This window comes from Symphodus melops (genome assembly GCF_947650265.1).
Source record: "Symphodus melops genome assembly, chromosome: 20".
Lineage (NCBI taxonomy): Eukaryota > Metazoa > Chordata > Actinopteri > Labriformes > Labridae > Symphodus > Symphodus melops.
The window spans coordinates 1139429-1162912 of NC_136710.1; the positions used below are offsets into that span (position 1 = coordinate 1139429).

General features: G+C 40.1%; 2 protein-coding genes across 2 annotated transcripts; both read left to right on the plus strand.

The window, feature by feature from the left end:
* The first annotated feature begins 203 nt into the window (after positions 1 to 203).
* Positions 204 to 9909, plus strand: LOC306841087 (protein NLRC3-like). Its single transcript, XM_079370741.1, has 12 exons — positions 204 to 325; positions 928 to 1027; positions 1185 to 1277; positions 1506 to 1604; positions 1863 to 1961; positions 2341 to 2430; positions 2764 to 2918; positions 3043 to 4822; positions 4928 to 5101; positions 5199 to 5372; positions 6957 to 7003; positions 7360 to 9909. Exons 2-12 carry the CDS (start codon positions 936 to 938, stop codon positions 7866 to 7868), a joined length of 3312 nt encoding a protein of 1103 aa, XP_079226867.1. The 5' UTR covers positions 204 to 325; positions 928 to 935; the 3' UTR covers positions 7869 to 9909.
* Positions 9910 to 11574: 1665 nt separating this feature from the next.
* Positions 11575 to 20165, plus strand: LOC306841086 (NACHT, LRR and PYD domains-containing protein 3-like). The gene is made up of 12 exons (XM_079370740.1): positions 11575 to 11666; positions 12077 to 12188; positions 12342 to 12431; positions 12657 to 12755; positions 13282 to 13383; positions 13759 to 13857; positions 14912 to 15096; positions 15221 to 17000; positions 17106 to 17279; positions 17377 to 17550; positions 19119 to 19165; positions 19522 to 20165. Exons 2-12 carry the CDS (start codon positions 12097 to 12099, stop codon positions 20028 to 20030), a joined length of 3351 nt encoding a protein of 1116 aa, XP_079226866.1. The 5' UTR covers positions 11575 to 11666; positions 12077 to 12096; the 3' UTR covers positions 20031 to 20165.
* Positions 20166 to 23484: the final 3319 nt, after the last annotated feature.

Below are 23484 nucleotides of genomic sequence, written 5' to 3' on the forward strand. Positions count from 1 at the left end.
TTAACTAAAAAAAAATTAGTTAAATATTGAATCTTTTATAATCTCTTCGTAATTTTGTTTTCTTTTTACTGAGCTTTAGCAATGTTAATGTTTTTACATGCTAATAAAGCCAATTGAATTGAGAGAGAGAGAGAGAGAGAGAGAGAGAGAGAGAGAGAGAGAGAGAGAGAGGGAGGGGTGGGGAATAGAGAGTGACGGTTAGGGGCGGAGCATCGAAACCGAAAGTAAACTGAGGGGGTTTTCCACGGAGTTCTTTAAACATGGTCTCCGTGAATTATTGTGTCAAATATCAACAAGGAGCCTGAAGAGTTGGAGTCAGGTTGACGTAAGTCACAGTTGTGATCTCGTGTTTCATTTTTTGTGACGTCAGAGCAGCTAATGAGTGTGTGCGGGTCCGTGTTTGGTAAACAGCTCAAGTGCGCAGTTTAAAGTCCGCACTTCAAAGAGGCCGACGCAGGAACCTAAACGACGACGAATTAAACTATTCAACTTCATTTAGTGTGTTTACGTCATGACGTTTTTTAGTGAGGAAACGTGAAGTAGTTGAAGTTTAAAGTCTGAGGGTAAAAATATTACGCAATAACAAAGTTCCGTGTCACACGCTCACAGTCCTGTTTAACATCCAGTTAGAGTTGATGCGCATGCGCGTTCCAAAATTAAACGATAACATCTCACTTCACGGTTGAAGTGCAAACAGACTTCAGAACAGCTGAGGTCTTTACTCAACATGCATGAAAGAGAGCTGCTCGTTTAATACAAGATAAATCCAGTCTGATTGTGCTGTGAAAACATAGTTTAGTAACATTGTAAAAAATAAAGTGTGCACAATTAAAGGTGAAGAGTTGTAATGAGGAAATACACGTCTTTAAGAATGCTGATATTTGTTGATAACTCACCTCTTACAGAGTTTCTCTTCTCGTGTTGCAGCTGAAGAGATGGCTGAGAAGAGGAGGAAGAGGAGGAAGCTCAGTGCTCCTCCCTCTGAGGAGTCTGAACAGCCAATCAGCACCAGCGCTGAACTGATCAGGTACTGTTTCAGCCCGTCATTAAAGATGGGTTAAAAGTGGAGTCTTCATGTAATAGAATCTGCAAAGTATTTCATAAGTTGTTCATTACATTCAAACTTGTTCCTTCATGTGTAAAACATCAGTTTGCTGTGTTTTATTTATTTAAACTTTGTTCAGTGACACCGAGTCCACATCACCCAGTGTTGTTTCTATGAAGAGTAGTGATGCCATGTACCAGCCAATGAATTTTGGTAACCAGGACAAACAAAGGTAAATTAAAGGATTCTGTAAGTTTTGAATCTTTTAGACTTCACCTCTTTGTCTGTTTTTATATTTATTTAAAGTTAAGACTGAGGCAGCATTTCTAACACGGCAACTTCTGAGACTGTGTCTGTGTTTTTTACAGCCTATGATTAAAACATATTGAACTTCAGAGTCATATTGTCCACTGTTAAACATGCTTTAGAGATCCTGTTTCATTTATTGATCTTCTTATAGCGAGAAGACGGGGGGATCTACAGCACCCAGCATTGTTTCTATGAAGAGTGGTGATTCCATGTACCAGCCAATGAATTTTGGTAACCAGGACAAACAAAGGTAAATTAAAGGATTCTGTAAAATATATTGGATCTTTTAGACTTCACCTCTTTGTCTGTTGTTATATTTATTTAAAGTTAGACTGAGGCAGCATTTCTAACACGGCAACTTCATAACACCTCTTCAGACCAATATCAGAAGACTCTGAAACTGTGTCTTTTTACAGCCTATGATTAAAACATATTGAACTTCAGAGTCATATTGTCCACTGTTAAACATGCTTTAGAGATCCTGTTTCATTTATTCATCTTCTTATAGCGAGCAGGCGGGGAGATCTACAGCACCCAGCATTGTTTCTATGAAGAGTAGTGATTCCATGTACCAACCAATGAATTTTGGTAACCAGGACAAACAAAGGTAAATTAAAGGTTCTGTAAAATATAGAACATATATTTCATGTTAAAGCATATAAAGGTAAATATATATAAAGAGGGTTAAAGAGGAGGAGACAGGTCTCTACAATGTTTTAAATTTGGACTGCAGTACCCATTTTAAACACTGTGTGTAAGAGTTACATATTAATCCTCGAAGATTTAGCTCTACCTCTTTGTCTGTTTCTAGATTTAAAGTTAGATTGAGACAGCATTTCTAATATGACAACTTCCTTCTAGGTCTTCCCAACATGTCTTCTGAGTTTTTTTACAGTCCATGGTTAAAAACACTTCTACTTCAGAGTCACACACACTGTTAATACAAACATGTTTTGGGGATCTTGACGTTTCATTTGTCCTTACAGAAACCAGAGCAGGAGTTCCACAGGATCCAACGTTGCTTCTATGGAGATTGATTCTGAGCCGATTCTTTTTGGTCCCAAAGATAAACAAAGGTATTTTAAGGAAAACAAAGAAATAGCAGTTTCAAAGTAGATTTAATAGTTTAATATCTTGCAACAGAGAGAAAGACGTCTACAGTAAAACTTCTATTAATTATCTGGACCTTTATGTTCCTCAGTCTATAAAATGACCTTTCCATTGTTTGGGACAGTACGAGACAGGCCTTGAATAATTTTGGAACAAAACTCGTCCACAGCGAAAATGTTACAAACTATGACCTCTAAAATTTACACCAGAAAGAATATATAAATATAAAGTAATATTATACTGTAATGTAATCTGATACATTACTTAAAGGAATAACTTTTTCGTGTTCATACCTACAGCCAGCTGACTGGGGAGTCGTCCAGTTGTTCAGTATGTATGGAGGTTTTAAGGGACTCAGACCAGTCCGGATTAACAGAAGAATACTCCTGCAAGACGTGTGGGAAGAAACCCAGAAAAGACTCAAAACCCCAGAAAGACATCGAAGGATACGGAGGTAAGTGTTGTGTTCTGGGATCTCTTGGCCTAAGAAGGAACATGTTTTGTATAAGAAAGGTACTTGTTGATAAGTTGTATCAAAGTAAAAATGTTTGTGATTAAATGTTTTTTCATTGTCACAGGGACCAGCCCTTTTTTGGCAAAAAAGAAGAAGTTTCAAGAAGCAATGTTAGGCAAGTTTAAGACGGTATCTGAAGGTAATGGTGACCCTGGGAGCTCTTTGAACAGCATATACACAACACTCTTGATCACCACTCAAGAAAGTGAAGGGCCTCATGAAGAACGTGTTTTCAGAAGTATCAAACAAAAGTTGCAACCAGAATCTCCTAAAAAGACGGTCCGCCTCAGTGACATCTTTCACTTTGCGTCCGGACCAATACAGAAGAGAACGGTCCTGACGAAGGGCGTGGCAGGAATTGGAAAATCCTTCTCTGTGCAGAAATTCATTCTTGACTGGGCCGAAGGGAGAGAAAACCAGGGCTTTGATTTCATTTTCTGCATCGCATTCAGAGAGATCAATTTGAGTAAAAATGACAAAAATCTTCTTGAGCTTCTGACTGAAAGTCACCCTGCACTCCGCCAGTTTAAGAATCCAGAGGATCTTGTGAAAGCCGAGGTCGTAGTGATCCTGGATGGCCTGGATGAAAGTCGGTTTGAGCTGGACTTTAAGAACAAGCAGGTGGAATCTGTCAGGGAAGTCACATCTGTGGCTAATCTCCTTGCAAACCTCATCAAGGGTAACCTTCTTCCGAAGGCTAAACTCTGGATAACGTCCCGTCCGGCAGCAGCTGATCAGATCCCTGCAGAGTTGGTCCACATGGTTACAGAGATCAGAGGGTTCAGCGACCTCCAAAAAGAGGAATATTTCAAGAGGAGATTCAGTCAAGACTCGGGCCTCGCTGACAGAATAATTTCACACATTCGCTCATCGCAGAGTCTCGACATCATGTGCCAGATCCCGATCTTTTGCTGGATTTCTGCTGTATTATTCAAGGAGATCTTTGGAGGCGATGAGGAGACCGACATCCCTCAAACTCTTACAGAGATGATGGGACACTTCCTGTTTGCCCAGATAATACGTAGAAATAGAAAATACTATGAGAACACAAAGGAAAACAAAGACCAGCTGTTGAAGAGAAACAAGGACTTGCTTCTGAAACTCGGCAAACTTGCGTTCATCCAGCTGCAGAAGAACAACCTCATCTTCTACGATGAAGACCTTGAAGATATTGGCCTTGACCTAAAAGAGGCAATCATCCACTCTGGATTCTGCAACGCAGTGTTTAGGGAAGAAGAGGTCTTCTCTCAGAGAAAGGTCTTCTTCTTTGTGCACCTGACCGTACAGGAGTTCTTCGCAGCACTGTATGTGTATGACTGTTTCACAAACCAGAAAACAAAAGATCTCAACGACTTCCTTAATCTGAAGGGCAAAAAACATAGCCTACTTGATCTTCTGAAGCGGACAGTTGAGAAAGTGCTGGAGAAAAAGAACGGCCACTTGGACTTCTTCATGCGATTCCTCTTTGGCCTCGTGGTTGAACCCAATCGTAGAGTTCTTCGGGGTCTGCTGAAATCCCCAGACCCAAGCCAAGATACGGAAAAGAACATCTTAACTCACCTCAAGGCGAGAAGAGGGAAGACCCTTCCTCCGGAGTCTTGTATCAGCCTCTTCCAGACCATGGTTGAGATGAGGGATAACAAAGTCAAAGATGAAATCCAGGAATACCTCAAATTGCCAAATCGTTCCAAAACAGAGTTGACTCCCCTGCACTGTTCTGCGCTGGCATACATGCTGCAGGTGTCAAAGGATAAAGTGGAGTTGTTGGACTTAAAGAGTTTCAACACAACAGATGAAGGAAGAAGGAGACTGATACCAGCAGTGAGGATCAGCAGAAGGGCTATGTAAGTTTAATACTTCCCAAATCTGATAAAAACTACATTCTTACATATATTTAACTTTATCCTTAAATGATTGAACTTTTCCTTCATCATGTTTTCCATCCCTAGATTAGCACTGTGCAAAGTGACAGAAGAATGGGTTGAACACCTGGCCTTTGGTCTCAAGTTCCCCTACTTGCCCTTAAGAGATCTTGATCTGAGCACCAATGACCTGAAAGATTCAGGAGTACAGCTGCTCTGCGGTGGACTGTCCAGTCACTACTGCAAACTGAAGACACTGAGGTACAGTCAAGTTTCTTCACACTGGTTCTCTTATATTGGTTCAAAGAGTCACTTTCCCACCGTGCATGCTAACAAACAAACCACTGTGTTTTCTCAGGTTGTCAGGCTGCCTGGTTACAGGAGAAGGCTGTGATCATCTGGCCTCAGCTCTCGAGTCCAACCCCTCTCATCTGATTGAGCTGGACCTGAGCTACAACAATCTTGGATACGAAGGCGAGAAGAAGCTGAACAAGCTGACAGAAGATCAACAATACAAGCTACAAAAAGTCAAGTAATTATAAAGTTTAAGTTAAAGTTTTATGACTTTCAGATTTAGTGTGCCACTGGATGCTGTCATCAGCACTTAGTCGGACAATGAACGTAGCAGTAACTGGAGTCTTATTTCATTCACAAGATAAGAAAGTGTAAATTTGACCAACAACAGAATGGAGAAGAAGCTAATGTTAACGATCAAAGTCATTCTTCTTTGAAATGGATTTAGACATTCAGTAGGTAGATTATGCGTTCTTGACAGCATTGGAAAAACAAAGAGTTAGACGGACTAGCATAACCACCAATTCATTGTCCAATGACTTGTGCTTTCTCCTTGTTTGAGAGAGCTGTGTAATATCCTGACACATAATACCCCAACCCTGAACTTCATGGCATTCTGTGCAAGCCTCATCTGTTTACTGACTACATGTGAATGCTGGATAAGTGTTTTTTATGCTGTTGACAACATCTTTGACAGAGTGCAATCTTTCAAAAGGGTGTCACCACCAAGGACATGTTCCACTCTATTGCATTTTTAAATAGATTGTAGATTAGAACTCGACAATTCCAGCAGAAATTGTGAGGGTGGTTGCCGTCTGTGTTTCTGAGTTATACTGCAGTAAGACTGTTGAACTGTAGTCAGCTAACAGCTAAGACAGAACTCTGTCACACTGCTATGGTCCCACTCAAATGATGATGTCATCACTCTAACTCTGATAAGCTGCTCACTGATTGGTTGACATTCAGCTTTGATCTGCCAGAACATTCTATCAATGTATTTGAATGGGCTTACCACTGCTCGCAAAACCTCAAATATCTTAAAAACTAAACATGGTATCACGAATCCGTTTGGACTGTGAGCGACAGCACAAATAGGGGCACGTTTCGATGTATTTTATTTTCATCTAACATTCAGACTGGGACCACAGTGGTGATTTTAAAACATGAGTGAAAACTGTGAAATTCTGGAGGTCAGTTAGAGTGAGAGGCCAATGTGTGTGTATGTGGTGACTGTCAAACAAACGCCTCCCCTGGGAGACTGAAACATTTTCTGTTTTTACTTTTTGCTTTATGAGTGAGAGGACACTCAGAGCTTTATAATGATGGATTTTGTTTATATATGCGAGCAACAGTGACTTCAGGATGGCGATTTACAAATCTGTCTCCAAAACTGAAGTTTTTGGCAGTTACATTCTAGAGATTTGAATTTTTGCCATTTACTTTGAATGGGGCAAATTTTTGTCGTTTAAACTCGATTTGTGTCCAAACTGTGTGACCGAGGTTTCCACAAAGTAATAGCACCCATGCCATGACCGAGCCGCTCGGTTTGATACCTTTTTTGTGTGCATGGCGCAAACGCTGTGGGAGGAGTTTGTGCCAAAATGTGAGGATATAATAATAAGAAGAAGAATATTCACAATAGTAGTCGTGTGGTTTGACTTTCAGGCAACCAGCCTGATTATTACACTAGAACTCCAATGTTCAGAGTCCTAATGACAACAGCACCAGGACATTGTTGTTTTGAAACCGATGCACAGAAACAATACACATTTTAGATACTTAAAACTGTTCTTAAAAAAGCTTTACTTATTTTTCTTCACAGAGTTGATCATGGTGGAATTCAAAGGATGATACCAGGATTAAAGAAATGTAAGTTTCCGACGACATCTAACATCTTTAGAGCTACAACAATACAACCAATATTAAATGCTCTTTAGTTCCTCAAAGCAACATTATAGCAAACAGTATAAAATGTAGGTAAAGGGAATGAAGACTAATTTGTAATCCTTTGTGGAGGTAAGGTCCATGACTTTTTCTTTGTCCCTTCACTGAAGTTGAGTCAACCAACACTGGACTTGGTGCTTCCCGCTGTGACCAAAAGCTGCTGTGTTTTATTTTCTGTCTAGATAGATAGATGATAGATAGATGTATTGATCCCAAGCTGGGTAATTGTGGTGAGCCTTATCTGACTATGCTGTTGAAATAAAATGTTTTCTGACTTTCAGATGCCCAGCAGCTCGCTTTCGATCCCAACACAGCCAGCAAGAATGTCACTCTATCTGAAGGGAACAGAAAGGCGACCTGGGAAGTGCAGGAGGGGAATCCCCCTGATGCAGCCATGTTGGATCAGTTCCAACCGGTCCTGTGTGAACAGGGTCTAAATGAGAGGAGCTACTTTGAGATTGAGGCGCCGGAGCCCTTCAGCATTGGGTTAACGTACAAAACCAGTGGGAGGGAAGGGGATGCAAACGATGAATTCTGGATTCTACGTTGCTCTAATGAGGGTTGTTATGTTCTGCACTGTGACGAGAGATTCCCTGTTCCTTCCCACAGTTCACGTTATAGTCGGGTGGGAGTGTACCTTGATTGGCCGGCTGGCACTTTGTCATTCTATAGAGCGTACTCTGACAGTCAAACCCGCCTCTATACCTTCAAAACAAAGTTCAATACGCCCCTCTATCCTGCTGTTCAGCTTCAAGCTGGTTCGTCTGCATTTCTATGCCAGCTACCGTAAACATGCTATCACTGCTATTACAGGAGCAACCAGGGGCGAAGATCTGAATGTTGATGGTCAGGTGTGACGATTAAAATCTAGACCTTCTGAAATCTTTCTAATAACATCATCATAGAAAGCCTTGAGACGCTATCTGTCGTCGGAACCAGTGAAGCTGTACGGTCAGAGGCATTTAAATGAAGGGTCGTCGCCAAGAGAAACAAGACTTTTCAAATCTGATAAATAACTTTCTGTGGCCTAAAAAGAAAAACAACAGACTTAACTTCGAGATTAGAAATTGGTCAAAGACTTCAGTAGTTTAGATGTATATTAGCAGTCGTGTGCTGCTGTCTCTGTCTCACAGAACCATGCAGGTTAAACAGGACGGGAGGGTCCAGAGAGAAAGTGTGGAGACAGAAGGGAGCATAGAGAGAGCTCTGTTAAGAGTTTCTCTTGTGCTGAAAAGAAGGAGTAAGAAAGTTCCAAGCTGTTTCTTTATAGTCCAATCTTTCATAAGTCTACACATTTAACTTTATGAAGCTCTATCATCATCTACAAGCTCAGTCGTTTTCTTTACCCGTATCAACCTTCTTTTTGCACCTTATGCTGAGGCAGAAAAGTCTTTGCTTCTTTATACTCTAATCATTCCCTTCTCTTGATTTTTTTTACATCAGACAATAAATATCCAACATATTGAATGGATTAACCAATCAGAGGGACTCAAGTATGCTGCTAAATATAACATCTAAATATTTCTTTTCATGTCCGAACTGTGCCAAAGTGTAACCTACGTTGTGGGATATAAAACATGTATGAGGTTTATCTATTTTAACTCCTCGTTGTCTTCAGTAAGATGCAAGTGTTTGAGATCTGACAAATTATATGTTCAAAGATCATTTCAGTAAAACCAGTTTGTGTCTGTATCAGCCCTTTATGAATTATGTTCTACTTATTTACAGTATTCAGTATTTTATGATTGACGTCTTTATCTGGGTTTTTACATCCTTTTTTATATGAACATTTGTGTAAAACCACATTTCCATCATTATCATCTGTACTACATGTTAAGTGTTTATTGGGAAATGTTAGCTTGCTGTTCCACATAAAGTAGAAGGTGGACATAACCACTCATGAGACTCATTAACATTAGAATTGGATGAATATCAGCATGCTAACATTAGTTTTTAGTTCATGTACAGCCTCACAGAGTTACTAGCATGTCTGTAGACTCAGTCTCTCTCTCATCACTACCACATACCCTTTCATTTCGCACTTTCACATCTCTGGCAGGTTGTCCTGATTCTTGTAGGAGGGGTCGGGGGAAGTGTTGAGGCTACACGGCCCTTTAAACAGATATTCTTCAGACGCACTCTGAACCCGTTGTTATCCCCATGAAGTAACAACAAGGAGTCTGTTTGAGTAACAACCATCGACAACTACTGATGACGGGGTTCAGGGTCACGAAAGGTCGTCTCATTTCGTAGGTGGAGGTTTCAACGCTACCCCTTTGACCTCTTTTCTGGGGGGCAACAAGAAACTCCAAAACAAGGGGATGAAATGGGACTAAGCTTTACGTGTATGGTCTTTTTTAAAAACTTGTTCATGGTATCCATTTCACATGGTCATGATTTCTTATTGTACAAGAAAAGTATTTACATGTGTGTGGAGACTTGGTAGGGTGTTAGATTTTAACTTGGTGACAACAATGTTTTTTGGTTTTAGTAACATTTCATCATATTTTAAAGTGATTCTTTGTGTTTGGTTTCATTTAAGATGGATGCTCATAGTTTTATGCAGCTTCTTGGTTTATATTGTATAATGCTAACCCTAACCCTAAGCCCTTCAATCTTTGTTTGTTTAATGATCCGTTCAGTGAACAAGAAGGAGTTCATGTAAACGACTGTAGACTAAAATGAGCAATAAAATTCAAGATGACACTTAACTTGTTTTTTTCCTTCTTCAACATTAAACTTTGAATCTTTAGATTGTCGTTTGGTTTGTTTCCTGCTCAGTGGAAAAACTTTTTAAAGACTGATTTTTGGGGCTTTTTATTCCAGAGATGTGGAGAAAAAGTCCAAATATGAGGAGAGAGAGAGGGAGAGTGCCCAGGATGGATTCAAACCCAGGCTGCCTGTGCTTGATGATTAAACCTTTATACGTTGGGCACACACACACAATTAGTCCCTCAATACTGCTTTGAAGAAAGTTATTAATTTGTGTTTTCTGTTAATTAAATACAGTAATAAATTAGAATGACTGATGTACAGGCAGCTATCACTGGTAGCCTTTGCTTTACTGAGAGGAGGCTGTTAAGGTAGTGCTAGTTTTCTCTCATGTGTTTTGTGATGAACCAGAGATAAACTTTTTTTTTTGTACCAGCAGGCAGTTTAATCTGATCATCGAGATAACAGGAGCACGTGGTCTCTCTCACAGCCACTCGTGTAGTAAAAAAGATCCAACATTGCTAAAACACATCAAACACGAGCGAACTGCTTAGCTAGCTACACCGTGGAGATCTTATTTACACTGTAGACTTACCGCGTGGACAGCAGAGCGCAGAATGGCAGGTATACACGGGTTGCACCGGTCAAGTCTGCACGGGCTGCACCGGTCAAGTCTGCACGGGCTGCACCGGTCACGTCTGCACGGGCCCCAGCAGAGGGCGCTCATGTTACACAGAATCAGTCCCAGTGGATGATTACTGCGTTAGTGGTAAGCACAACAACATGGTGGGCCTGAATGACTCAAAAACAGTCTTTTAATCACATAAAAGTAGAAAAACGAACGTTTTTACACATAAATACAGAGGAGGGGGGGGGGGGGGGGGGGGGGGGGGGGGGGGGGGGGGGGCAGTGGGTGTGTATTGTAACTAATGTCTTGTGTCCTGCCTGTCTGTATACTGCTACTGGATGCCTTGAATTTCCCTCGGGATCAATAAAGTATCTATCTATCTATCTATCTATCTATCTGATCACTCATTAGCCTACTGTTATGAATTCACCTCCTCCTCTTCCTTTAACTTTGGCACCTGTCCGTGTCTTCCTGTGTGGGCGGAGCTTCAGACTTAACGTCAGAGAGCCCACATGTGGCTCATTCTTTATGGGCAACAGGATTAATGTTCAATTTGTGGATGTCTCATGAAGATTAAACAGAGAGTTTGGTAAGTTTCCTTTAAGATTTAAAAGTGATTCATTCTAAATTTAGATGTTGATAATTCAAATTCAAATATGAATTTATAATTTAATATAATATGAGGATATGAGTGAATGTATAATATATAATAAAAATATAATAAATTTATAATTCAAATAAGAAACTAACTCATAAGTTTATTTGATTTATTAACGCGGCTGAGAGAGAGACAGAGAGAGAGAGAGAGAGGAGAGAGAGAGAGAGAGAGAGAGAGAGACAGAGAGAGAGACAGAGAGAGAGAGAGAGAGAGAGAGAGACACACACACACACACACACACACACACACAGAGAGAGAGAGAGAGACACAGAGAGAGACACAGAGAGAGAGAGAGAGACAGAGAGAGACACAGAGAGAGAGAGAGAGAGAGACACACACACACACACACACACACACACACACACACACACACACACAGAGAGAGAGAGAGAGAGACAGAGAGAGACACAGAGAGAGAGAAAGAGAGACAGAGAGAGTGAGAGAGAGAAGAAGAGAGTTAGGGGCGGGGCATCGAATCCGAAAGTAAACTGAGGATTTCCAAGTTGTTTTCCGTGAGCCCAAATGTGGCGTCCGTGGATTTTTTTGTGAAAATATGATCAAGGACACTGACGTGTTGGAGTCAGGTTTACGTAAGTCACTGTTTGTGATCGCATGTTATATTTTTGTGAAGAAAAAATTGTCAGAGAAGCCTACTGAGGTGTCTGTCCGTGTTTGAGTGCTTTCCTCTCATGTTGAAATAAATCCTAACCTCAGTAATTCAAGTTAATTCGGTTCGTTATGTATATTTGTCATTCAATTAAAATGAAGAAGTTGGAGTTTGAAGTCTAAAGGTTGTAAGATTAAGGTGTGTTAAGGCCTCAAAGGTTTAATAATCAACGTGGTGACATTTAATATGCTTATTCCAAAGGTTAATCATAACACATCAAGTGTCAAGATTTGGTCTTATTTAGTTTGTATTATGACTTTAGATCTCTTGATGTTGTTTTAGTTGTCATTCTTCCCTGTGTAATGTGTTCATTTTTCCTTGTTTGGTCTTTAGTGTTATAAAGTTTCTCAAAGATGGCTGAGAAGATGAGGAAGAGGAGGAAGCTCAGTGCTCCTCCCTCTGAGGAGTCTGAACAGCCAATCAGCACCAGCGCTGAACTGATCAGGTAATGTTTCAGCCCGTCATTAAAGATGGGTTAAAAGTGGAGTCTTCAATAGAATCTGCAAAGTATTTCATAAGTTGTTCATTACATTCAAACTTGTTCCTTCATGTGTAAAACATCAGTTTGCTGTGTTTTATTTATTTAAACTTTTTTCAGTGATACCGAGTCCACATCACCCAGTGTTGTTTCTATGAAGAGTAGTGATTCCATGTACGAGCCAGTGAATTTTAACCAGGACAAACAAAGGTAAATTAAAGGATTCTGTAAGTTATATTGGATCTTTTAGACTTCACCTCTTTGTCTGTTTTTATATTTATTTAAAGTTAGACTGAGGCAGCATTTCTAACACGGCAACTTCTGAGACTCTGTCTTTTTACAGCCTATGATTAAAACATATTGAACTTCAGAGTCATATTGTCCACTGTTAAACATGCTTTAGAGATCCTGTTTCATTTATTCATCTTCTTACAGCGAGAAGACGGGGGGATCTACAGCACCCAGCATTGTTTCTATGAAGAGTAGTGATTCCATGTACGAGCCAGTGAATTTTGGTTACCAGGACAAACAAAGGTAAATTCAAAGATTCTGTAAAATATAGAAAATATGTTTCATGTTAAAACATATCAAGTTAAATATATATAAAGAGGGTTAAAGAGGAGGAGACAGCTCTCTAAAATGTTTTGAATTTGGACTGCAGTACCCATTTTAAACACTGTGTGTAAGAGTTATATATTAATCCTCGAAGATTTAGCTCCACCTCTTTGTCTGTTTCTAGATTGATTTAAAGTTAGAGAGTCTGAACAGCCAATCCTGTTTGATTGACTGATTTTCCTTTTTCTAGTTCACTTTATTAATGTGTATTTTGATGTAGTGTAGTGTCCTTGAGTGACCTGAAAGGCGCTTCAAATTCAATGTATTATTATTATTATAATCAGCGTCAGTGCTGAACTTATCAGGTACAGTTCCAGCCAATCATTAATGAGCAAGTGTGATATTTGGGGGGTGGATACACTGTAAAAAGGGTTGTGGCTCTCTTCATACCATCATGTGTAAACAATCAGTTTTCTGTGTTTTACATTTTTTCTTTTATTTAAAGTTCTTTCAGTGACACCGAGTCCACATCACCCAGTGTTGTTTCTATGAGGAGTGATGCATCCATGTTCGAGCCGATTTACTTTGGTCACAAAGACAAACAAAGGTAAATTAAAGGATTCTGTAAAATATAGAAAATATGTTTCATATTAAAGCGTATGAAGGTAAATATATATAAAAAGCGTTAAAGAAGTGAAATCAGTTTTATCATTTATGATTCTCTGGAAGCTGCACTGTGCCCGCTCGATTAAGATGACGTCTTCATACCTCTGTTATTTTTAACATCTGCATGTTTCTAATAAGCTCCAGCAGCAGAAAGCTGCTCAAACTAGGATCAATGTTGGAGATGAAACATGGAGAGAAGTTAGAAGTTATACTGGTTTTTTACAGTCCTTGTTAAACATCTTGAACTTCAGAGTCACATTCACTGTTAACAGAAACATGTTTTGGGCATCTTGACACATTTTATTTGTTCTTACAGAAAGTGGAGAGGGAGTTCCACAGCACCCAGCGTTGTTTCTATGAAGAGTGATTTATCCATGTTCGAGCCGATTGATTTTGGTCACAAAGACAAACAAAGGTAATTAAATGTACTCTTTATAACCTGGAAAATATTTAGAGTCTCGAGTCTTCTTCAGCTCGCAGAAGTAAGGATGTGACTATTTGATGGACTGACCTAAAAAAGGTTTACAGACCGATGCAGAGCTGGCTAAACACTGAAGCTACAGTGTCCACCACATGCAGAGCTGGCTAAACACTGAAGCTACAGTGTCCACCACATGCACAGCTGGCTAAACACTGAAGCTACAGTGTCCACCACATGCAGAGCTGGCTAAACACTGAAGCTACAGTGTCTCTACATGCAGAGCTGGCTAAACACTGAAGCTACAGTGTCTCTACATGCAGAGCTGGCTAAACACTGAAGCTACAGTGTCCACCACATGCAGAGCTGGCTAAACACTGAAGCTACAGTGTCCACCACATGCAGAGCTGGCTAAACACTGAAGCTACAGTAAACAAAGCTTGATAGTGTTTTGTAACAAAGAGTCACATGCCAATGACAAAGTCGATGAAATGCTGGATGTCTTCTATCGTCATGTTTTTCTTATTTGTTGACCTTATTAGTGGGGTACACTGTGTCATGCTGCGATGATGTCACTGTATTACGTAGTTTACGTGACTATCGGCATCCGGCTTACAGCCTGCCAGAAAGGGCACGGGTGGCTGTGGAAACCCAAACAGGATCAGGCTTGACCGAACCAAACTGTACTGATCCATACCGGACCGCTTGGTGGAAACAAGGCTATGATCACCAGCGTTAGTGCAAACCTATTTTAGAGATCTTGAGCACCCAGCATTGTTTCTCTGAAGAGTAGTGATTCCATGTACCAGCCAATGAATTTCCAGGACAAACAAAGGTAAATTAAAAGATTCTGTAAGTTATATTGGATCTTTTAAACTTCACCTCTTCTGTAAAATATAGAAAATATATTTCATGTTAAAACATATCAAGGTAAATATATATAAAGCGGTTTAAAGAGGAGGAGGCGGGGGGAGACAGCACTCTAAAATGTTTTGAATTTGGACTGCAGTACCCATTTTGACAACTTCCTTTTTCCTGTTCATACCTACAGCCAGCTGACTGGGGAGTCGTCCAGTTGTTCAGTATGTATGGAGGTTTTAAGGGATCCGGTCCGTTTCGCCTGTGGACACTGGTCATGCAAACAGTGTGTCGACTCAGACCAGTCTGAATTAACAGAAGAATACTCCTGCAAGACGTGTGGGAAGAAACCCAGAAAAGACATCAAGGGATACAGAGGTAAGTGTTGTGTTCTGGGATCTCTTGGCCTAAGAAGCAATATGTTTTGTGTAACAAAGGTACTTGTTGATAAGTTCTATCAAAGTAAAAATGTTTGCAATTAAATGTTTTTTCATTGTTACAGGGACCAGCCCTTTTTTGGCAGAAAAGAAGAAGTTTAAAGAATCAATGCTAAGCAAGTTTAAGACGGTATCTGAAGGTAATGGTGACCCTGGGAGCTCTTTGGACAGCATATACACAAAACTTGTGATCACCACTCAAGAAAGTGAAGGGCCTCATGAAGAACGTGTTTGTAGAAGTATCAAACAAAAGTCAGAACAAGATTCCCCTAAAAATACGGTCCGCCTCAGTGACATCTTTAACTTTCCGTCCGGACCAATACAGAAGAGAACGGTCCTGACGAAGGGCGTGGCAGGAATTGGAAAATCCTTCTCTGTGCAGAAATTCATTCTTGACTGGGCCGAAGGGAGAGAAAACCAGGACTTTGATTTCATTTTCTGCATCGCATTCAGAGAGATCAATTTGAGTAAAAATGACAAAAGTCTTCTTGAGCTTCTGACTGAAAGTCACCCTGCACTCCGCCAGCTTAAGAATCCAGAGGATCTCGTGAAAGCTGAGGTCGTAGTGATCCTGGATGGCCTGGATGAAAGTCGGTTTGAGCTGGACTTTAAGAACAAGCAGGTAGAATCTATCACGGCAGTCACATCTGTGGCTAATCTCCTTGCAAACCTCATCAAGGGTAACCTCCTTCCGAAAGCTAAACTCTGGATAACGTCCCGTCCGGCAGCAGCTGATCAGATCCCTGCCAGGTTTATCCACATGGTTACAGAGATCAGAGGGTTCAGTGACCTCCAAAAAGAAAAGTATTTCAGGAGGAGATTCAGTCATGACTCGGGCCTCGCTGACAGAATAATTTCACACATTCGCTCATCGCAGAGTCTCGACATCATGTGCCAGATCCCGATCTTTTGCTGGATTTCTGCTGTATTATTCAAGGAGATCTTTGGAGGAGATGAGGAGGCCGACATCCCTCAAACTCTTACAGAGATGATGGGACACTTCCTGTGTGCCCAGATAATACGTAGAAATAGAAAATACTATGAGAACACAGAGGAAAACAGAGTGCAGCTGTTGAAGAGAAACACGGACTTGCTTCTGAAACTCGGCAAACTTGCGTTCATCCAGCTGCAGAAGAACAACCTCATCTTCTACGATGAAGACCTTGAAGATATTGGCCTTGACCTAAAAGAGGCAATCATCCACTCTGGATTCTGCAACGCAGTGTTACGGGAAGAAGAGGTCTTCTCTCAGAGAAAGGTCTTCTTCTTTGTGCACCTGACCGTACAGGAGTTCTTCGCAGCACTGTATGTGTATGACTGTTTCACAAACCAGAAAACAGAAGATCTCAGCGACTTCCTTAATCTTGAGGGCAAAAAACATAGCCTACTTGATCTTCTGAAGCGGACAGTTGAGAAAGTGCTGGAGAAAAAGAACGGCCACTTGGACTTCTTCATGCGATTCCTCTTTGGCCTCGTGGTTGAACCCAATCGTAGAGTTCTTCGGTGTCTGCTGAAATCCCCAGACCCAAGCCAAGATACAGAAAAGAACATCTTAACTCACCTCAAGACGAGAAGAGGGAAGACCCTTCCTCCGGAGACTTGTATCACCATCTTCCAGACCATGGTTGAGATGAGGGATAACAAAGTCAAAGATGAAATCCAGGAATACCTCAAATTGCCAAATCATTCCAAAACAGAGTTGACTCCCCTGCACTGTTCTGCGCTGGCATACATGCTACAGGTGTCAAAGGATAATGTGGAGTTGTTGGACTTAAAGAGTTTCAACACAACAGATGAAGGAAGAAGGAGACTGATACCAGCAGTGAGGATCAGCAGAAAGGCTATGTAAGTTTAATACTTCCCAAACCTGATAAAAACTACATTCTTACATATATTTAACTTCATCCATAAATGATTGAACTTTTCCTTCATCATGTTTTCCATCCCTAGATTAGCACTGTGCAAAGTGACAGAAGAATGGGTTGAACACCTGGCCTTTGGTCTCAAGTTCCCCTACATGCCCTTAAGAGATCTTGATCTGAGCAACAATGACCTGAAAGATTCAGGAGTACAGCTGCTCTGTAGTGGACTGTCCAGTCACTACTGCAAACTGAAGACACTGAGGTACAGTCAAGTTTCTTCACACTGGTTCTCTTATATTGGTTCAAAGAGTCTATTTCCCACCGTGCATGCTAACAAACAAAGCACTCTGTTTTCTCAGGTTGTCAGGCTGCCTGGTTACAGGAGAAGGCTGTGATCATCTGGCCTCAGCTCTCAAGTCCAACCCCTCTCATCTGATTGAGCTGGACCTGAGCTACAACAATCTTGGAGACGAAGGCGAGAAGAAGCTGAACAAGCTGACAGAAGATCAACAATACAAGCTCAGAGAAGTCAAGTAATTATGAATCTTGAGTTAAAGTTTTTCACTTTCAGATTTAGTATGCCACTGGATACTGTCATCAGCACTTAGTCGGACAATGAACGTAACAGTAGCTCAAGTCTTATTTTACTCACAAGATAAGAAAGTGTACATTTGACCAACAACAGAATGGAGAAGAAGCTAATGTCAACGATCAAAGTCATTCTTCTTTGAAATGGATTTAGACATTCAGTAGGTAGATTATGCGTTCTTGACAGCATTGGAAAAACAAAGAGTTAGACGGACTAGCATAACCACCAATTCATTGTCCAATGACTTGTGCTTTCTCCTTGTTTGAGGGAGCTGCGTAATATCCTGACACCTAATACCCCAACCCTGAACTTCATGGCATTCTGTGCAGGCCTCATCTGTTTACTGACTACATGTGAATGCTGGATAAGTGTTTTTTATGCTGTTGACAACATCTTTGACGGAGTGCAATCTTTCAAAAGGGTGTCACCACCAAGGACATGTTCCACTCTATTGCATTTTTAAACAGATTGTAGATTAGAACTCGACAATTCCAGCAGAAATTGTGAGGGTGGTTGCCGTCTGTGTTTCTGAGTTATACTGCAGTAAGACTGTTTAACTGTAGTCAGCTAACAGCTAAGACAGAACTCTGTCACACTGCTATGGTCCCGCTCAAATGATGTCATCACTCTAACTCTGAACACCTGCTTCTCACTGATTGGTTGACATTCAGCTTTGATCTGCCAGAACATTCCATCAATGTATTTGAATGGGCTTACCACTGCTCGCAAAACCTCAAATATCTTAAAGACTAAACATGGTATCACCGATCCGTTTGGACTGTGAGCGACAGAACAAATAGGCACACGTTTTGATGTATTTTATTTGTATTTAACATTCAGACTGAGACCACAGTGGTGATTTTAAAACATGAGTGAAAACTGTGAAATTCTGGAGGTCAGTTAGAGTGAGAGGCCAATGTGTGTGTATGTGGTGACTGTCAAACAAACGCCTCCCCTGGGAGACTGAAACATTTTATGTTTTTACTTTTTGTTTTATGAGTGAGAGGACACTCAGAGCTTTATAATGATGGATTTTGTTTATATATGCGAGCAACAATGACTTCAGGATGGCGATTTACAAATCTGTCTCCAAAACTGAAGTTTTTGGCAGTTACACTTGAGGATTTGAATTTTTGCCATCGACTTTGAATGGGGCAAATTTTTGTCGTTTAAACTCGATTTGTGTCCAAACCATGTGCCAGAGGTTTCCACAAAGTAATAACACCCATGTCATGACTGAGCCGCTCGTTTTGATGCCTTTCTTGTGTGCGTGGCGCAAACGCTGTGGGAGGAGTTTGTGCCAAAATTTGAGGATATAATAATAATAAGAAGAATATTTACAATAGTAGTAGTGTGGTTTGACTTTCAGACAACCAGCCTGATTATTACACTAGAACTCCAATGTTCAGAGTCCTAATGACAACAGCACCAGGACATTGTTGTTTTGAAACAATACACATTTTAGATACTTAAAACTGTTCTTAAAAAAGTTTTACTTATTTTTCTTCACAGAGTGGATCATGGTGGAATTCAAAGGATGATACCAGGATTAAAGAAATGTAAGTTTCCGAAGACATCTAACATCTTTAGAGCTACAACAATACAACCAAGATTAAATGCTCTGTAGTTCCTCAAAGCAACATTATAGCAAACAGTAGAAAATGTAGGTAAAGGGAATGAAGACTAATTTGTAATCCTTTGTGGAGGTAAGGTCCATGACTTTTTCTTTGTCCCTTCACTGAAGTTGAGTCAACCAACACTGTACTTGGTGCTTCCAGCTGTGACCAAAAGCTGCTGTGTTTTATTTTCTGTCTAGATAGATAGATGATAGATAGATGTATTGATCCCAAGCTGGGTAATTGTGGTGAGCCTTATCTGACTATGCTGTTGAAATAAAATGTTTTCTGACTTTCAGATGCCCAGCAGCTCTCTTTCGATCCCAACACAGCCAGCAAGAATGTCACTCTATCTGAAGGGAACAGAAAGGCGACCTGGGAAGTGCAGGAGGGGAATCCCCCTGATGCAGCCATGTTGGATCAGTTCCAACCGGTCCTGTGTGAACAGGGCCTAAACGAGAGGAGCTACTTTGAGATTGAGGCACCGGAGCCCTTCAGCATTGGGTTAACGTACAAAACCAGTGGGAGGGAAGGGGATGCAAACGATGAATTCTGGATTCTACGTTGCTCTAATGATGGTTGTTATGTTCTGCACTGTGACGAGAGATTCCCTGTTCCTTCCCACAGTTCACGTTATAGTCGGGTGGGAGTGTACCTTGATTGGCCGGCTGGCACTTTGTCGTTCTATAGAGCGTACTCTGACAGTCAAACCCGCCTCTATACCTTCAAAACAAAGTTCAATACGCCCCTCTATCCTGCTGTTCAGCTTCAAGCTGGTTCGTCTGCATTACTATGCCAGCTACCGTAAACATACTATCACTGCTATTACAGGAGCAACCAGGGGAGAAGATCTGAATGTTAGTTTAGTTTAGTTTATTAGTTCATTTGAGCAGCAGACAAAATAACAGAACAGATTTACTCACAGGTAATAAAAGAAACAGGGAGAAAAATGCTCTCAAAAGGAGTCAAACATGAAAGAGTAGTTTGTGACAATTAACTAGTGATCATTTAAATGATAAAGAAGAGAGGAATACAATTTTTTTTACCATCAATTAATCCTTTGATAGGTTCTTAATAACACCTATGTTATCATTTATGATCGTTCAAGTTTTAGAAAATGAAAAACAGAAATACAAAAACATTTACCAAGTCTTTCTTAGACCTTTGATAGGTCCATAATAACACACATCTTGTCTTTTTTGAATGTACAAATTCTTCTAGTAGGAAGAGAGATACCAAAATGTTGCCATAGATTCTAGCAGCATCTAGACTCATGATTCATGTTTTACTCGTTTTGTTCATATTTGAAGAAGTCAGGTGTGACGATTAAAATCTAGACCTTCTGAAATCTTTCTAATAACATCATCATAGAAAGCCTTGAGACGCTATCCGTCGTCGGAACCAGTGAAGCTGTACGGTCAGAGGCATCTAAATGAAGGGTCGTCGCCAAGAGAAACAAGACTTTTCAAATCTGATAAATAACTTTCTGTGGCCTAAAAAGAAAAACAACAGACTTAACTTCGAGATTAGAAATTGGTCAAAGACTTCAGTAGTTTAGATGTATATTAGCAGTCGTGTGCTGCTGTCTCTGTCTCACAGACCCATGCAGGTTAAACAGGACGGGAGGGTCCAGAGAGAAAGTGTGGAGACAGAAGGGAGCATAGAGAGAGCTCTGTTAAGAGTTTCTCTTGTGCTGAAAAGAAGGAGTAAGAAAGTTCCAAGCTGTTTCTTTATAGTCCAATCTTTCATAAGTCTACACATTTAACTTTATGAAGCTCTATCATCATCTACAAGCTCAGTCGTTTTCTTTACCCGTATCAACCTTCTTTTTGCACCTTATGCTGAGGCAGAAAAGTCTTTGCTTCTTTATACTCTAATCATTCCCTTCTCTTTATTTTTTTACATCAGACAATAAATATCCAACATATTGAATGGATTAACCAATCAGAGGGACTCAAGTATGCTGCTAAATATAACATCTAAATATTTCTTTTCATGTCCGAACTGTGCCAAAGTGTAACCTACGTTGTGGGATATAAAACATGTATGAGGTTTATCTATTTTAACTCCTCGTTGTCTTCAGTAAGATGCAAGTGTTTGAGATCTGACAAATTATATGTTCAAAGATCATTTCAGTAAAACCAGTTTGTGTCTGTATCAGCCCTTTATGAATTATGTTCCACTTATTTACAGTATTCAGTATTTTATGATTGACGTCTTTATCTGGGTTTTTACATCCTTTTTTATATGAACATTTGTGTAAAACAACATTTCCATCATTATCATCTGTACTACATGTTAAGTGTTTATTGGGAAATGTTAGCTTGCTGTTCCACATAAAGTAGAAGGTGGACATAACCACTCATGAGACTCATTAATATTAGAATTGGAAGAATATCAGCATGCTAACATTAGTTTTTAGCTCGGAGTCTACAGTCTTTTTTAAAAACTTGTTCATGGTATCCATTTCACATGGTCATGATTTCTTATAGTACAAGAAAAGTATTTACGTGTGTGTGGAGACTTGGTAGGGTGTTAGATTTTAACTTGGTGACAACAATGTTTTTTGGTTTTAGTAACATTTCATCATATTTTAAAGTGATTCTTTGTGTTTGGTTTCATTTAAGATGGATGCTCATAGTTTTATGCAGCTTCTTGGTTTATATTGTATAATGCTAACCCTAACCCTAAGCCCTTCAATCTTTGTTTGTTTAATGATCCGTCCAGTGAACAAGAAGGAGTTCATGTAAACGACTATAGATTAAGGTTGTTTTTCTAATGGACAAATATAATGTAATGAAATTAAAACTGAAATGATTCTGGTTGTTTCTCAGTGACTAAAATGATCAATAAAATTTGAGTTGACAGTTAACTTATTGTTTTTTTTCCCTCTTGGGGCTTTTTATTCCAGAGATGTGGAGAAAAAGTCCAAATATGAGGAGAGAGAGGGAGAGTGGGGAACAATATGCAGGAAGGAAGCCCCAGGATGGATTCAAACCCAGGCCACCCATTCTTGATGACTAAGCCTTTGTACATACTAACCGCTATGGTTACAGGCGCCAGGAAAACTTGAACTTAAAATCAAGCTCTAAAGTATTTGAGAAAAGAAATTAATAACAGTGGAAAATAATGATTTGTTAAGGATGACTTGAATTCCTGACTTTGAAAATAATGCCTTTATTTAAATCCAGACTATAAGAATGTGAGGTTCTCTCTCAATGAACAATAGTATTTAGGAAAGCTCATTATGTTGTTCCTACTTACGTTTCACTCAAAGACATGAAGAAATCTCCGAACTGTGACCTGAAGCTCCAACACTGCTAAAACATACAGTATAATCAAATACTTAAGCTGACCGTTGAGCAAGCTACACACAAACTTACCACGTGGTTAGCACGGAGCAGACTGGCAACGATACACGGGCTGCACCGATCAAGTCTGCACGGGCTCCAGCAGAGGGCACTCAGTCGCAGTCAGTCAGTTGGAGTATTTACAGTATTTACACAGTTACATTGATAAAATGAGGAGAATCTAAGGCAAATGACGACCAAGGCCGACACATCTGGCTGCAGATGTTAGAATACTAAGCTTTTAATGTCTAATGTATTTTTTGTTTCAGAAGATTTCAGTTTTATCTTCATGGGAAATAAACAGAAAGAAATACCACAGGTTATAGTAGACAGCCTGAATTTCCCTCGGGATCAATAAATCTATCTATCTATCTATCAGCCCAGATATTTCTGGGCATTTCTGAGAGGGAAAACTAGCCGCCGTTTGTAGTGTATAACATCTAACAACCCTCAAAAAACAAACAAACAACAAAAAACAACAACTTTGGAGTGAAGCCTGACCTGAGAGGAAACCAGGGCCGGAACAGTGTCCCCTGCTGGTCTTTTGAAGTACTGACATGAGAGAGTCCTTTGGCTTTTTCTGTTCCTTAAACTTGTTAGACTTGAAAGGATTAACCCTTTGCTGTCAGGAATTAATTTAAACCTAAACAAAGGTCCACAATGGATTTGTTTATGAACTGGGTTGAAATCTTGCACAGTTTCTCTTGTACTGAACAAACCAGCCATCTTTAAAACAATGTTCTCACTAATATTGTGCACTCTTTGTCTTAAGTCACATACATGAAGAGAACTTACATTCACAAGACTGTTAATATACTACAATAACCATCACATGTAAAGAAACGTAATGGCTTGTCCAAGTGGTCCACAGATTTGGCCAGCATTAAAGGGCGGGGCTGTCTGGCTGCTTCA